This window comes from Megalobrama amblycephala, linkage group LG6 (assembly GCF_018812025.1).
Source record: "Megalobrama amblycephala isolate DHTTF-2021 linkage group LG6, ASM1881202v1, whole genome shotgun sequence".
Classification (NCBI taxonomy): domain Eukaryota; kingdom Metazoa; phylum Chordata; class Actinopteri; order Cypriniformes; family Xenocyprididae; genus Megalobrama; species Megalobrama amblycephala.
In genome coordinates this window covers 24,061,454-24,077,917 of record NC_063049.1, presented here as the reverse complement: position 1 = coordinate 24,077,917, position 16,464 = coordinate 24,061,454, and the positions used below count along the sequence as shown (strand labels likewise).

Sequence of the window (16,464 nt, the reverse complement as noted above, 5' to 3'; positions counted from 1 at the left end):
TTCTAGCATGAAACTAATTTCTAAACAGGCAAAGTATTATTATGAGTAATCATACAAGTAGCCCACACAACCAATAATTTTGTTTCAACAACATTACCATGAACATGGACAGTTCCCTTAGAGAATCCCAGGCTTAAGTGCTGTACTAATGGGCACAATGGTAATAACTTATGATTAATGGCTTGAAGTGACTGAATGAACAAGCTTCTTATTATAGAATAGATTGCAATTCATACATTTACATATAAGAAGAAAGTATTTAAATCAAGATGATGCTCTACCTGAATCACTCATTTATATTTATACCATGACAGGGCTCCAGACTAACATTTGAGAGCAGTTCTACAAAAGGTGGTGCTGTTTTTTTTTTTTTTTAAGGTAATTTAAAGGAGAATTTGAAGGTATTTTAATCATATTACTATTGTTTTGCATTAATAAGTGCAGTTACTAATAATATTATGTGGTTATTCATTGGAAAAAAGCAGAGCTTGAATTGAGATGCAGATAAAGTTAACTTATTAACAGTAACATGCAAAAACATTTTTGTAGGGGAAAAAGTAAATATACTACTCTTATTAAATGTACCATACTGAACTGACCAACAGCTTCAGTGATTATAAAAGGAGCGCTCTTTCTGTGTAATTCGGTCACAATTTGAAGAAGTTTTTGTTTTTTATTAGACTTTTCCATATATTATAAATTCAATAAGCACTTCTGTGTTGGTAATTTAATGTGTTTTTTAAAGTTTTGTTTTCCTAGAAGTGTTAGTTTTCCTTCAACTTTAAACTTTTAGATTTACAAATCATCACATTAAAAATAATAATAAAATTGGAGCTTTTAAGTGCTGGAAGTGCTGGAAAAAGTGTGAAGCACTTTAAAAAGTCCTTGAAAAGTGCTTGAATTGAACCCTTTCTCACTCGATCACCCAGCAGTGTGTACTGTGTAGTAAACTTTCTCACGTGATCGAGATCAGCGCGCGCTGAGCTTGCGCTGCACTATTATTGCTTAGTTCTGATAAATTGTCTGTGCTGCACAGCTCAAACGAGTAGCACCGTTTTGTTTCACTTTAATTTTGTTTGCCATTTGATGTTTCTCATATGCAGCCCTGCATGGTCTGTCTGAATACTCCATTCTGATTGGCTGGAAGGTGTGCATTAAAACAGTTTAATGCACAGGTAGTTCCAGTCAGTTTAATCACATTCTATATTAATGCGCTGCTTTCATTGAAGCGAGCACACACACCACTCGCACAGAATGCACTGTAATACAGAAGCATTCAGGAGCACATAAACTTGTTATTAATGCTGCCCCACGACTTTTATTAATAAAATAGATTTGCTACTGAATTGCTACATTCTATTTCTCACCAACAATGGGCTAAGATCATCTCTATCGCAATAATTATTTCAAATAAATGCTATAATACATTAATTCAAATAAATGTAATCTTACTGCATTATCTATGTGTCTGATTAAGGCAGGCAGAATGCTAGATCTAACGAGCTGTAACTGACGAAAATAACTGTCATTTTTTCCTTTCTGGTTAAATATTGTGCTGCAAACATCAATAATGTGTGTGTGTGTGTGTGTGTGTGTGTGTGTGTGTGTGTGTGTGTGTGTGTGTGTGTGTTTGTACGTGGTATTCCCTACCTTATGAGGACCAAATGTCCAAAATTTTTGGTCCCAATGAGGAAAACAGCTTATAAATCATACTAAACTAAGTGTTATGAAAATGTAAAAATTCAGAACGTTTTCTGTGATGGGTAGGGTTAGTGTAGGGGGATAGATTATCAGTTTGTACAGTATAAAAATCATTACATCTATGGCATGTCCCCATATAACATTGAAACTAGTGTGTGTGTGTGTGTGTGTGTGTGTGTGTGTGTGTGTGTGTGTGTGTGTGTGTGTGTATATGTGTGTGTTTAAGCAGAGAGTTCGTCTAACAACATAATGCATGAAAATGCGTGCCTAGGACACTTTGAAATTAAGCATATTTATGTTGTTTCATTACAGAACAATTAAACAGTCATCATACAATGGCCATAAAATAGTAATTGGGTTAGAACCCATGAAAATGAATACTAAATTTAGCAAAAATTGCTAGAATATGTGTGTCGGCATCATTCACAATTTTTAGATGCAATTCTGCTCCACTGAGTGACATGTCTAAAACACAAACAGCAGTAAATGGAGCGCGTGAGATTTCAGAAATAACAGATCCCAAGGGCTTCCCAGAGAAAATTACTTTTAGGGAATTGTTTTTTCCTTCACAAATAAAACCTTTGCCGGCACAAATAAGAAGTCTTAGAAGTCAGTGGAAGGCACATCATTCGAAGTGTTGCTAATCTAGGAGACTGTTACAAGTCAAGATTACAGTTGAGTCAACAAATAAACGAAAACTAAAAAAAAAAAAAAGAAAAAAAAAGAAGTTGTATTTGAACATTTATTCCCAGAACATGTTGCTGTTATTGTTGACAGCAGTAAATCCCACTTCTAAATTTCACAACAGAGTGTTTCAGTCCCCTGACTTTGGGAATTACTACTTTCAACAACCAGTTTTCACAATAGATCTGGTTCAGCAACAGGAAGTAATAACTCTGCCCAGTGAAATCTGATTTGACGGGGGGAAAAAAACATGTATACGAATCTGTGCAATAGGCAGGGGCAGTTCTAGTTCACATCTCTTCTTAGATTATAATACAAACCTATCTTCAAGATAGGACTTCAACAAGCCAGTATTGTTGTCTATTAAAAAAAAAAGAAAAAAAAAAAAGAAGCAAAAATTTCTACAATAAATTAAAACCACATGCAATTTTACATTCATAGTACCATGAAATTGAAATTGAGAAAAAGGGCTTCAAAAATATTATTAAATATTAAAATGTATTTTAATGATATTTAAATATGATACACATATAAATACCATTATATATATGCATTACATAAATATATTAATAATACAATTTAATCATCATCATCATCATCATCAATTTTATTTATATTATATTTTGAATACTTTGATAATTTGGATGAACCATTACTTTTCTATGGCAGTGATGGCTAATACCAAAATGCCACAGCTACACTGGCATACCAATATTGTAAGAAGGCAAAACATATTTTAAAAGCTTCAAAATGCTTCGAGAATGGTAATTAGCACACAGCAAGCTAAGCGTCACCATGTTAGGTGTGTTGTGCGCAGTGCAGTGTGGGAGCCAGTGAAGCTCCACGTCTTTTGGCCCAGCTTGATTACGATTAAATGAAGTCAGGCATGCACTCTAATTACTGCTTACACTGGGAGTGTTTGTGCAAGAGTGTACTGATCCAGCCTAAGACACAGCAGAGGTAACCAAGACAATGCCACTTTGAGCAATTTGCAGCATTTGGTGACAGAAACCCAGAAAGTTACACTGTTACTGCACAGCATGATAGAAAAAAAAAGAGTCAGAATTTAAATTTTGTTCTCGAGGGAGTAAAAATGACAGGAAGGAAAAGTGTTATATGATGAAACCATCATATAACACTTATATGAATACCGTGAAAAGATGAATTTACACAGACCTTTTAAATGTACATATAAATGTAAAGGGACTCTAGGGAAACAATGCATCACATGCTTGAATGTTGATTTTTGTGCATAGTCAACAGAAAACCAATTGTGCACCAATTGTCATGACAGAGAGCTAGAGACGGTATAAGGCTGACATGTAAAAATAAATAGTTATACACGAGTATAATTAAGTTGTTGCATTTATTTAAAATATAAGGGGAAACAAAAACAAAAAAACAAAACAGACTATGTGCCTTCTTTTTTAATACGGACCAACTGCAAAGAAATGTTTTTTGACTGAGATTGCTTGTGTAAGGAGAGACTCTTCAAAGTGTTACCTGTCTTACCCAGCATTTCCAGAATTTACGTTCTGTTCTGAATAGTCATTTCAATGTGGGAGTTCACAGTGGTAACTTTCCTGGGTCATTTCCTCTCAAAGCCCTGTGTCATTTCTTTTCGTCTGCTTTCAAGGTCTGGGATTTAGTTATGGTGAGCTTTTAACATCAGAGAATTTCTGATTGGTATTACTGCCACACTCTTAAAAGCTCTTGCATCTAAGTTTAATCCCCATTTCCTATCTGCTTCTAAAAGCACAGACCCTGGGGCTGGAAGAATGTACATGGTTAACATTGTACTTGGGTCTGAACATTGACATGTAGCTATTGGTGGAGGAATAAGAGTGGGCTGCAAAGACATACCTTTAGAGTAGGGCTGTCAATTTAACATGTTAATTTAATGAATTAGTTATGGGGAAAAATAATGCATTAAAATAATTAACGCATTTAACACACCTGCCCCGCCCCAGACCTGCGTAGGTCATCTGACATTTCATACAGTTGAATGATGATGAACCTGGTGGAATGGCCCTAAAATGTAAGATATCAGGGCAAAAATGTCCCTGTATGAGTTTTTGTCTCATATTCATATAATACAATATAGTTAAGCAATATCAATGAGCGCAATATCAAACGAATGTTGTTTTTGTTCCAAATAGCACGAGTGCAAATGTGATATTGATTTTACACAACAGTTCAATAAATAAGGGTGTTTTCACACTTGGTCCTTTTCAGGGGTCTGAGCGTGGTTCGTGTTATTTTTGGCCCATATGTGAACACTCCAAATGATCTCAGACCCCTCAAAAACGAACCAAACCGAGGAGAGGTGGTCGATTTCATCTCATGGTACGGTTCGCTAAAAACACGTAATCTAAACACAAACCACTCTGGGCTCACTTGATTTTTACGTTCGCGAATTCCATTGTAGTTTGGTCATTGGATGCCTCCATACAAATCAGCTTTTCATCATGGCTGCTGTTTCTCTCAGATCTCTACAAATTTTCATTCGCAACGTACACTTGTTGATTGTGATTTTAACTGCTTCCAAACTGTGTAAGAGAGACGCGCCTGCATGCCTTGCCAGTGTAATTTTTTATATATGGTTTATGAGCGCACACACCTAGCGCATGCACAGAAAACCAGCCATCACAGCGTGTGTACTAAACTGAATCATCTATAGCGTCTTACTGCATTTAAAGTGTCAAAACACTCTAGTTTCACGTAAACAGGCTTTGTCTTAAGTGAATGTATCTGGGAAAGAAATCGTTTATGTTTATCAGTATATTCGATCCATGTCAGCTTTTCATTGCAGCTCTTAAAGTGACAGCCTAATAAAACAATCAGTGGAATCAGTATACGTTTCATTCATACAGTTAAGAATACGCAGTTTTATTTTTTCATTTGATTATTCAGTTTCTTACTTGAATGCTGCTATACCTATTTTACCTGAAAATTTAAAGCAGTTTCATTTGCATCTTTCAATTATTGTATTTGTCCATGTTTTTTTTTATGCTAATGTAATCATTGCCTTCTGCAATAATAATAATAATAATAATAATAATAAAACATGATTCAAGGAAAACAATTCAAAATAAATGTTCCCTTTCATGGGAACATCGACGCTGCGTAGTCGCTTTGGGAACGCCTCTGCGTGTTTTGTCTTGAAGCACTCGTGAAATCGAACCAATAGTGTGACGGGACGTCAGTGCGGGTGACGTCACGGACCAGGAAGCTATAAAGCACTCCTGAGAACAAAGAACGCCAGCTTCTGTGTCTTCAGCAGCGCTCTGTGTTATCGTGTGTCTTATTTGGTGTTGTCTGTCATTTACATATACAGAAACGATCTCTTTTGTTTGAGAACAAGAGTATCAGTATTACACCACATATATATGTATATAAAAGACACTATAATGGCGAGCAAACAGCATCAGACCGTGTGTTTTTCCCTACTTTCATTACTTCACGGGTGGGGATACACACAAGCTCTGTGTTGTTTGTCTGGGAGCGGAGCATGCCCAGGCGGCCCTCGAGGGGGTTGTTTGCGAGCATTGTAATATAAAACCTCTCCACTCCCGCCGGGCGCTCTTTGAGGAAGGTGCCGCGGCTCGCGTTCTTCGTGGTCAGGTCCCGCGCATCTGCCGAGGCAGAGCGGCGGCTCAGATCATGGAGTTCGCAGATGAATTTGGCAGAGGGGTTAGAGACGGGCGCTGCCCTTTCTCTGCCCTTACCTGCCAGTTTCAGTGCCGTCTCCCAGGTGGAAGCACGTTCTGCGGTTTCTTCCCCCGGGTTGAGGCACCGGTACTTCACATGTCCAGCTCTGAGGAGGTGGATATTGTGATATTGATTTGAGGACTCGCCACCTCACACACATATCGTGTTTCAAAATCACACGTTTATTCTAACATCAAAAACAAATCAGTTGTGTTTGAAATAGGGATGTCCAGATCCGATCACGCGATCGGAAATCGGGCCCGATCACGTGGTTTCAGACTCGATCGGAATCGGACGTTACCTCCCGATCAGGACTCGGATATATATGTATTGGGGTGCAACGGTTCTCTGTAAAAAATCGAACCGTACGGTTCTCCACTTACGGTTCGGTACGCACTTGCACCGTGGTCCATCTCGAATGAGGACGCATCTATTGGTTAATATGGTTTGTTTAAAATAGCAACGTGGGAAACAGACAGACAGAGTTCAGATAATGTATGTTTCAGTCGATGGATGCGCAAAACGTTACAACAACAATAATCAGAAAGTGTGGACAAAACAGTTACTCTTTGTAAACTGTTAACTGCGAGTGCCGTCTGCTCTAATGTCCAGTCATTTACGCCGTCATCACCCGGGTGTTGATACAGGTGAGACCTGAACAGCACATGTTGCTGTCTGTGTTTAAACTAACTCATTTAAGCCTTGCTGATTTAAACCTTCAAGAACAAGACGCGAAAGAGAACTCGCGCGCTGTGAGAAGATTTGTGTGCGCTCATCCGAAGCGCGCACACGCTTATTTCAGTCAGCGCGCAAATACTGAGTTCTCTTTCAAGTCTTGCGCTTCAGCGGACAAATTCATACAAAAATTATGTCAACATGCCCGTCTTAGCGAGTATCCTAGCAAACATAGTCGGTTATGTCTTAAGTGAACGTATATTAGTCGAGAAAGAAAGGCACATGTGTAACAGTATATGTAGGCCTACTGGATCGTGCATGTCTTATAGGGAAAAAAACTATTCCTGCTGCCTGTTTTTAATGTTAAATCAAACAACAAATAACAAAGAAATCACTCACTGCTCTTGACTGAATAGTTTTTGTAACTTCAATAATGATTAATCTTTATTTATTTTATACAGTAAAGATAATATGCAGTGATATTTTATATTTGATTACTTTATCCATTTTCTGTACGTGAAAACTACGTGAAATACTTGTCTGATTATTTTCTCGATTTAACTGAGAAGTTAAATATCTTTCTGAATTTGTCAACTTACAAATATTGAAGATATATTTGTATATATAAAGAAAGTGAACAGCAGTTTGAGTTGCGTTCCTTCCAGTGCTATACTACAAAGCGGGTAGGGATGCACACGATGTTTTGTTTGCTGAGAGTGGAGCATGCACGTCAGTTCACAGCTGACAGTGTTCATTCATAAAAATGTCCCGAAGTGTAAAGAGAAGTATGCACTAGCGAGAGTTTTTAGCTCCACTCCTGTTGGCTTTATTCTCGAGGGAATAAAAGTCTAACGCAAGGCTCGAATCTCGCGTTTGCCGCGGCAGCGCGTAGATTAAGCCTGCAATAAAGAACATATAGCTCGGATCTCGCGTTTGCCAAGGCAGCGCGCAGATTAAGTCCGCAATAAAGAATATATGGCTCGGATCTCGCGTTTGCCGAGGCTGCGCATAGATATCGTGCCCGTAATATATTTTATATATATGTTTATATATATATACATGTTTATATATATTTGGAGGGAACTGAGTAGACGGGAGTTCCCTTTCTCTCTTTCCCTATAATATTGCAAACTATTACGAGCTATAATTCTTTTTGTATTCTAATATATTCAGCCTGTCATTTTTGACTGTTTGTTTTTGGCTGCATTTAATTTGAGAATTAAATGAAATATTGAATACATTAAATTCTGAGGAATTTAAAAAGAAAAGAGGCCGGTCTCCCAACCCTGCCACCTCGTGTGCTTCAGGGCGCAGCGGTTTCCAGTGATCCTCCAAGGAGAGGAGGGTCATAGAGTGGTCAGTTCAGTTGTTCCCTGCCGGTTCGCCGTTTCAGGGCACTGGTCTGACCATTCATTCAAAAAAAAAAAAAAAAAAAGTGTCGCCACCCATGCTCCCCCGCAGAAAGCTTGGGGACCGGGACAGGCAACACAGCTGAGGTCTTTGTGGAATCTGCGGACTGTTATTATCACCAAGAAGGCTTCGAAAAGGTCCTGACGCCAGTGGCATGGGACAATCGAGGGTAGCCCCCTTCCGAAGAGGGTTCTTTACCACACTATATGGTATCCGCCCCTCCTCGGTGCCCTCAGGGGGCCGTTCTGCCAACCCTGCCACCTCGTGTGCTTCAGGGCGCAGCGGTCTCCACTGACCCTCTGAGGAGGGCCGGTCAACATTTGATTCGGTTGTTCCCTGCCGGTTCACCGCTTCAGGGCGCTGAGTCAAATGCTCAAAAAAAAAAAAAAAACTCCAGAGGCCAGTCTTGAGAGACTGGTTCCCTTAGTAGATTTCTGGTAGATGGAAACTTCCAAGTATTTCTCAGTGGGTACTGCTCACAATAGAAAAGGGTTACAGAATTCGGGTCTTGCCCGCCCCAATTTAACAGGGTCTTCCCTATAGTGGTGGACCCCTTGCAGTCTCTGGTATTGGAACACATAGTTCTGACGCTCTCGCAAAAAGGAGCTATAGAAGGGGTTTCTCCTCCCAGCTAGCTGTCAGGGTTTTACAGTCTGTACTTTGTTCCAAAGAGGGTTGGAGGGTACTTTCATGTATCCATCCATCCTCAGCACAGGAGGTTCCTCAGATTTGCTTTCGGGGGCGAAGCTTATCAATACAGGGTTCTTCCTTTCTGCCTAGCTCTTTCACCCCACACCTTCACAAAATGCGTGGATGCAGCTCTGGCTCCTCTGAGACTCCAGGGCATTCGCGTGTTGAATTATATCAACAATTGGTTGAATTTAGCTCAGTTTGAGCATATAGCAGTTCAACATCGAGATGTTGTTCTGTCTCACATCAGAAGGCTAGGGCTGGAATAATTGCCAAGAAGAGTGTGCTTCTTCCAGCTTAAACTACCAACTATCTAGGGGTAGTCTGGGATTCCATCACAATGCAGGCACGTCTGTCTACTGCTCTGATGCGTTCCATTCTCTCGGCCGTGAATGGGATGAAATTAGGCCAGTCACACACTGCAAAACAGTTTCAGAGACTGTTGGGTCTTACGGCAGCTGCGTCCAACGTGATACCTTTTGGCCTGCTGCACATGAGACCCTTACAGTGGTGGCTCAGGACCAAGGGGTTTTCTCAGAGAAGAAATCCTTTTCGCATGATTAAGGTCACACGGCGATGCCTTCGTGCCTTAGTCATGTGGAAGAAGCCTTGGTTCCTGTCCCAGGGACCTGTGTTGGGGGCTCCTTGTCGTCGTGTAATGCTAACGACAGATGCTTCCCTCACAGGCTGGGGGGCGATCATGAGTGGTCGCTTGGCTCAGGGTCTTTGGGAGGACCATCTACTTTCCTGGCACATAAATCATCTGGAAATGATGGCGGTATTTGAGTACTCAATACTTCCTCCCAGACCCAAGGGTCGCCACTATGTGTTGGTTCGCACAGACAACATGTCAGTGGTCTCTCATATCAACCATCAGGGGGTCTGAGGCCTCGCCAGTTGTGCAGATTAGCCCATCAGATCCTCTTGTTGGCCCTGGGGAAGCTCCTCTCCCTGAGAGCAGCACTTATCCCGGGGCATCAAAATGTGGGGGCAGACATCCTGTTGAGGCAGGGGCCGAGGCCCAGGGAATGGAGTCTCCACCCTGAGGTGGTGGAGCTCATTTGAGAACTTTGGTCGTGCAGAAATTGACCTATTTGCTTCGAAAGAACATCTCTTTGCCCACTGTGGTGCTCTCTGACTAATCCACCCCTCTGGGGTTGGATGCCATGGTGCAGACGTGGCAGAGGTTATGTCTGTACACACTATTTCCCTGATCGCTCTGTTCCCAGGAGTTCTGGAGAGGGTTTGCCTAGAGACGGTCTATCTCATACTGATAGCCCCGTTCCGGCCAACCCGAGTTTGATTTGTAGACCTAGTGTCTCTTCTACACTGCTCCCCCATGGAGATCCCTATCAGACAGAACTTTCTGTCTCAAGCGGGCGGCATGATAATTTACCCCCGCCTGGAGTTGTGGAAACTCTGAGCCTAGCCTCTGAGGGGGCTAAGCTCATAGAATCCGGTCTCCCAACTGAGGTTGTCGAGACTATACTCCACTCCAGAGCTCCTTCCACGAGAAAGCTATACAGACAAATAAATTGAAGTTGTTTTCTACTTGCTGTAGACAACGTCAGCTGGACCTGTTCCACTCTTCTATCAGTCTTGTGCTGCAATTTCACCAAGTATAAAACTTGGATGGTTTATCTCCTTCTACCTTGAAGGTTTATATAGTGGCTATTTCCACTTATCATGCTTTGTTGGGGGACTCTTCTGTGGAAGAAACTCCCCATTTATACGCTTTCTCTGTGGTACCCAGAGGCTGAGGCCTTCTGTGCGTACAAAACTCCGGTCTGGGACTGGGCTATTGTGTTGGAAGGGTTAGCTGAGGCTCCCTTTGAACCATTAGAGGAGGTGTCTGGAAGATTCCTCTCTCTTAAAACTGTCCACCTGTTGGCAATATCATCTCTCAAAAGAATTGGAGATCTTCAAGCACTTTCGGTTGCTCCCTCATGTTTGGAATTTGCGCCTGGTATGCTCAGGGCTTTCCTTCATCTTAGACCTGGTTATAAATCCAAGGTCCCCACTTAGTCCCAGGACCGATTGTACTGCAGGCCTTTTGTCCTCCTCCTTTGATTAATCCGGATCAGGAAGAATGAGCAAGTGGGTGGTCGAGGCCATCTCTCTTGCCCATGAGTCATACGGGCAGCTTTCACCTTTGGCTGTCCGGGCACACTCTACTAGGGGTATGGCTGCCTCAAAGGCTTTGATCTCGGGGGTTCCCATTAACGAGATATGTTATGCGGCTGGGTGGTCATCTCAGCATACCTTCATTAGGTTGTATAACCTTGATTTGGGCTCCACTCCAGGGTCCTCGGTGCTCTCGTCGTAAGATAACAGACAGGCACTTGGTCTTATGGCCTAGTTGGGATAGCGTTCCCAAAGCGACTACGCAGCGTCGATGTTCCCATGAAAGGGAACGTCTCGGGTTACGTCTGTAACCCTGGTTCCCTGAATAAGGGAACGAGACGCTGCGTAGCTTAGCCATACTCCCTGCACGCCTGTGAGCGTCTGCTTCATCCATATCAGAAGCTGGCGTTCTTTGTTCTCAGGAGTGCTTTATAGCTTCCTGGTCCGTGACGTCACCCGCACTGACGTCCCGTCACACTATTGGTTCGATTTCACGAGTGCTTCAAGACAAAACACGCAGAGGCGTTCCCAAAGCGACTACGCAGTGTCTCGTTCCCTTATTCAGGGAACCAGGGTTACAGACGTAACCCGAGACGTTTTTTACAAAGATGGATGTGCGATATAGTGCAAGAATACATTGTAAATAATGTTGTAATATTGCAACAAAATTTATGTTTTTGTTCAAAAGATAAACCAGGGGTTAGTTGACCCAAAAATGAAATTTCTGTCATTAATTACTCACCTTTATGTGATTCCGTAAGACTTTCTTTCATCTTCGGAACACAAATTAAGATTTTTTTATGAAATATGAGGGTTTTTTTATCCTCCATTGAAAGCAACAAAATTACCACATTCAATGTCCAGAAAAGTAGTAAAAACATCGCTAAAATAGTCCTTGTGACTTCAGTGGTTCAACCTTAATGATACGAAGTGACGAGATTACTTTGTGCACAAAAACAAAAATAACGACTTTATCCAACAAATTCGTCTCTCCCCTGTCATTCTGCTATGCTATTTACGTTGCAGCGCTTCCACCAGGTTCTACATCAGAACACCGGCTCAGTATAAAAAATAAAAAAAAACTCTCAGATTTCATCAAAATATCTTAATTTGTGTACCGAAGATGAATGAAGGTCTTACCGGTGTGGACAAGAGGGTGACTATACCTTTAAGCTCATCCGTTTAAGCTCATTCAAGAGCATTTGTAGCAATATCGTTTTACAAAATAATAGTTAATAATTATATATGGAGTCCCGCACATTACATGCAGGAAAAAAAAAGTAAATCGTGCACACAATTTAGTCTACGATTTTTTTCCTGCATGTCATGTGAGGGGCTCTGTAATAATAATTTTTACAAACAAATTTCTTGTTTAGTGAGGCACATACAATGTAAGTGAATGGGATCAAATTTTGAAGGCCATAGGTCAAGCCATCAAACACTGAACTGAACAAGATCCAGAAAGCACCAGTATGAACACAAAGTGGTCTGAGACCACATTCCTCCATAAGTGGACCAAAAAAGGATCTGAGTCCTCTTTCAGGGACAGGGACAGTGTGAACGTAAAGAGAACTGGGTCCTTTTTTACTGGGTTCACCTCTTGGTCCACTTAAAGGGGTCTGAGTTTGGTTCTTTTAAAGCGGACCCAAGTGTGAAACACCCTTGAAGTTCATAATGCATTTAATTTTAGACACAATATTGTCTTGTTATTGTCAATTTTGAAAAATTTAAAAATTACCTATAAAGCCAGAGCAGAACTGTTGTGTGTCTTTGATGAACACAGTTTCCGTTTCTGAATAAATCTGCGTTATGATCAAATCAGTCAGGTGAATCAATAATTCAATGGCCATTCATAAAGAGAGCAATATACTTAATTCCTGAATGAATCAGCTGTTTGAACAATCGAATGAATGAATGACTCAAAGACTTACTTATTAAGATATTTACCGCCACTTTTACTGGCAGTTTTAGTTTCTTATTTAGAGTATCATTTCATAAAAAGAAAAAAAAATCATTTTCCATATTAATAAAAAGCATTAAATGTATAGTCCCTCATTTGATCATTTACACACCCTCAAGGCCGTTGAAGCCTAAAAGTTTATGTGTAATAAATTCTATGTTGAATAAAAAAAATATATATATATATATATATTTATAAAAAAAAAAAAAAAAAAAAAAAAAAATATATATATATATATATATATATATATATAATTTTTCCTAAAGCTACTTTTTGTACTTTCTGTTTCATGCTTTTCTCATTTAACACAATAACGACTTTAAATTATCACATGGGGGTAATTTCTCAGCCAAGTTTAATGTGTGATTAATTAAAGGGGTGGTTCAATGCGATTTCACTTTTTTAATAAACATTCAGATTTTAGTTTTTCAAAGAAAATGTATGTTTGTTTATTTATCCATGTCTTTTTAGATAACTGGTATCAATCTCAGACAAAATAATTTGCCAGATCTATGGAAACCCTACTCAGAGGTCGTTCCACATTATTAAGCAAGTCACAGTTCTCATGCAATATGGGGAGGAAGAAAGATCTTTCTGAAGATGAAAAGCATGAAATGGTGCAATGTTGTGCAAAAGGCATGAAAACAACTAATATTGTGTGAAACTGAATGGAGATTATCGAATTATCATAAGATTTGTGAGTGATTTAGAGCACAGCAGAACAGTCAGATAAAGGCTTATTAATGAATGTTTCATAAATAAACAAACAAACATTTTCTTAGAAAAACTAAAATCTGAATGTTTATTGTACTGAAATCTTACTGATATGTCACTTGCATAATGATTTGGAACGCAGTGTAGTTAGGGTGTAATGTTGCTGCTTGAGCATAAACAGTATCTGCAAAGTTACAGCACTGAAAGTTCAATGAAAACGGAGATATTGTCTTTTAAAGTTATGGCACTTTATTGTCTACAAAAACGACTGGTTTGGACTACAACAAGCTTCTTCCCAGGTTGGTGACATCATAAACCCTGCAAAACATGCCCCCGGGAACACGCAACAAAGTGGGCGAGGCCATGTGGCGCAGCATATGGAAGCAGAAGAGTTGTGTAAACCGGATGCGAGCGGCGCGACGCGACTCGTCAAAAGATAATAGAACCCATTTTAATCTGTGATATTTTCTACACTGGATGCGGCACTGAAGACAGCTTCCAGAATCTACACGAGTTCAATGCTGGATTTGCACAAAGGCTATTACTGAAAGATGAAGCAGTTCCCACTTTAAAAGCAGAAGCTGCTTTTTATTGGCTTCAAATTGTAAGTACATTTTATTGTTTGTACATGTCTTTTAAACGTATAGTTCTGTTGCTATTTTTGGTTGCATCAAGGACATAACATTATACAGAGACCAACATGTTTTTGCTTCGCTAGCCAGTTAGCTAAATTCTACAAACACCACCAAACTTCTATGTTCATAGACAAACAGTTGTTCATGCTATAAATTAAACGCTACCTTTACAAAAATCTGACTACTCAGTCATGTATTCAGCTACAGTAAAGCTTTAATCAGGATAAAACTGTATACTGAAAGCTAACAAACAGCAGTGACAGCATATCTAAACACTTTGACACAAATACAATATGAAATACCATTCATAAACGTCCTTTAAAAGCCGTGATTGCAGAGGTTCTGCGTGACCCTCTTCATCTGGGTCTGATTCGGGTTCAAATTGATACAGCGATCTAGACGCCATTATTTACATTTCCACCAAAGCCCACGTAACCGCTAAGAACTAATGGTAAGGGGCGTGGCGTTTACGTATGCTTCAGTGAATCACGGTGGCTCTGGATACACTGGGCCAGCTAACCAATCTGAGCGCATTGCGTATTTTGGAGGGAGCGGCTTCATAGAAGCAGGAAGTCAAACGAGCTGTTTACATGACAATGGAAACAGAGCTGTAGAATAAAGGTAAAATATATGAAAAATACGTCTTTTTTTTTAAAAAAAAAACAAAGCATTAAGACATGTTAAACTGTGCCCCCAAAACACAGTCAAGCCTAGAAAAAAAAAAAAAAAAAACACTGAACCACCCCTTTAAATTAATCGCTTGACAGCCATATTCTAGAGGCAATGCTCTCTCAGATCTGGCAAGTGTTACCAGTGATTTGAGAGCCAAACTGACTATGCTGTAGCATAACCTGGCCAAGCATGGCACATTAAGGTCTTTGTCATTGCCTTATTCCTTGTTTTTTGGTTTGTTTTCAATTTGTTTGGTTGCAGAGAAGCATTTAATGAGGTCAGATTTGACACAAGCATTGGCACTGTGTTGGTGGAAAGGGGAAAAGAGAAACTTGTCCTAAGTAAGGCTGGTTGATGATGACAGTGCTGACAGATTCACCAGTTATACCACATTAAATTTTGCCAAGCCAATTAGCTAGTAGGACAGTGACTCACCACAGGATGTGGACTCATCTGACATGTCTCCGCAATCATCATCTTGATCGCAGCGCCACGCTTCTGGTACACAGCGACCATTACCACAGGTGAATTGACCAGCCCGACATGGCTGGGCTAAAGACAAAACGATAAAGGGAACAAGAACATTATTCATGACATTTAGAGTTTTTAGCAGTGGCCATATGGGATGCGAATCTCAAAGAATATAACAATTTTATTCCAATTCCACCTAATGATTTTATTTAACATTATTTTAGCAATTTTGAGCAAAAGAAAAAAAAAAAAAGTTTAGACAATATTTAGCAGATTGTTTCAATAGAACAATTATGATAAATACAATTCTTGGGGGGGGGGGGGGGGGGGCTGGTTATATTAAAGTGAACGAATCAATCAATCAATCAATCAATCAATCAATCTTGCACCAATTCTTGATTTCTAACCCCAAGGTCCAGAGTTTAAACACACTCATAAGAGGAAATCAATTTAAGGGTAGTTTCTTTAAGCTGGTTTAGTCTGATGTGTGACTCCAGGAATTAGTCCCACCAAAAGGCAATCTTTTAATTCAGAGCTTACTGATCAAAATTTCATTGATACACCAGAGACTACTTTACAGCCAATTCAAGCAATTCTCTGCTTCAGATCATCTTGAATCATGAAATATTAAATCGCTTTAACATCTGCTGTCAATTTCAGCTCCTCACTGATTCAGTATAATCACTTGTGTTCCACATCGCTTTGCTCTAACGGCTTCTGCCAAGTCAACAAAGGCCTGAGACTTCTCCGGCTTTATCAGAGGGATGTCAGACTGTTGACAGCATTTATCACATCTGTTCTTCCCTTCCATTGATCTTACAGCACTTAAAGTAGTGAAAAAGTGTTAACTTCTGGAAACAGGCCAGGTGTTACTCTAGTTAGAATAAAGGAGGTTGGGGAAAAGTGATTCTTACAATCCGTAGCGAGAAAGTTCACTTCGTTGCACATATATGCTTAGCGATTATCATGCTCCCATAAGAAAGTCAATGCTCCATGCCCTAGTATTATAGTACCTGA

At 40.0% G+C, this 16,464-nt stretch overlaps 1 protein-coding gene across 7 annotated transcripts in view; it reads right to left on the bottom strand.

Moving 5' to 3' along the window:
* The window catches only part of lrp1bb (low density lipoprotein receptor-related protein 1Bb), a 351,504-nt gene that overhangs the window by 135,313 nt on the left and 199,727 nt on the right, over window positions 1-16,464 (bottom strand). For 6 of the 7 annotated variants that reach the window (XR_007185289.1, XR_007185290.1, XM_048193502.1 and 3 more), the window contains exon 18: window positions 15,412-15,528. The exons of the other annotated variant lie outside the window; for it this stretch is intronic. Coding sequence is in view for 4 of the 6 variants with exons in the window: in XM_048193502.1 (XP_048049459.1) it covers window positions 15,412-15,528 (117 nt within the window). In the remaining 2 variants the exon portion in view is untranslated. The remainder of the gene's footprint in view (window positions 1-15,411; window positions 15,529-16,464) is intronic. 7 annotated transcript variants of the gene reach the window in all.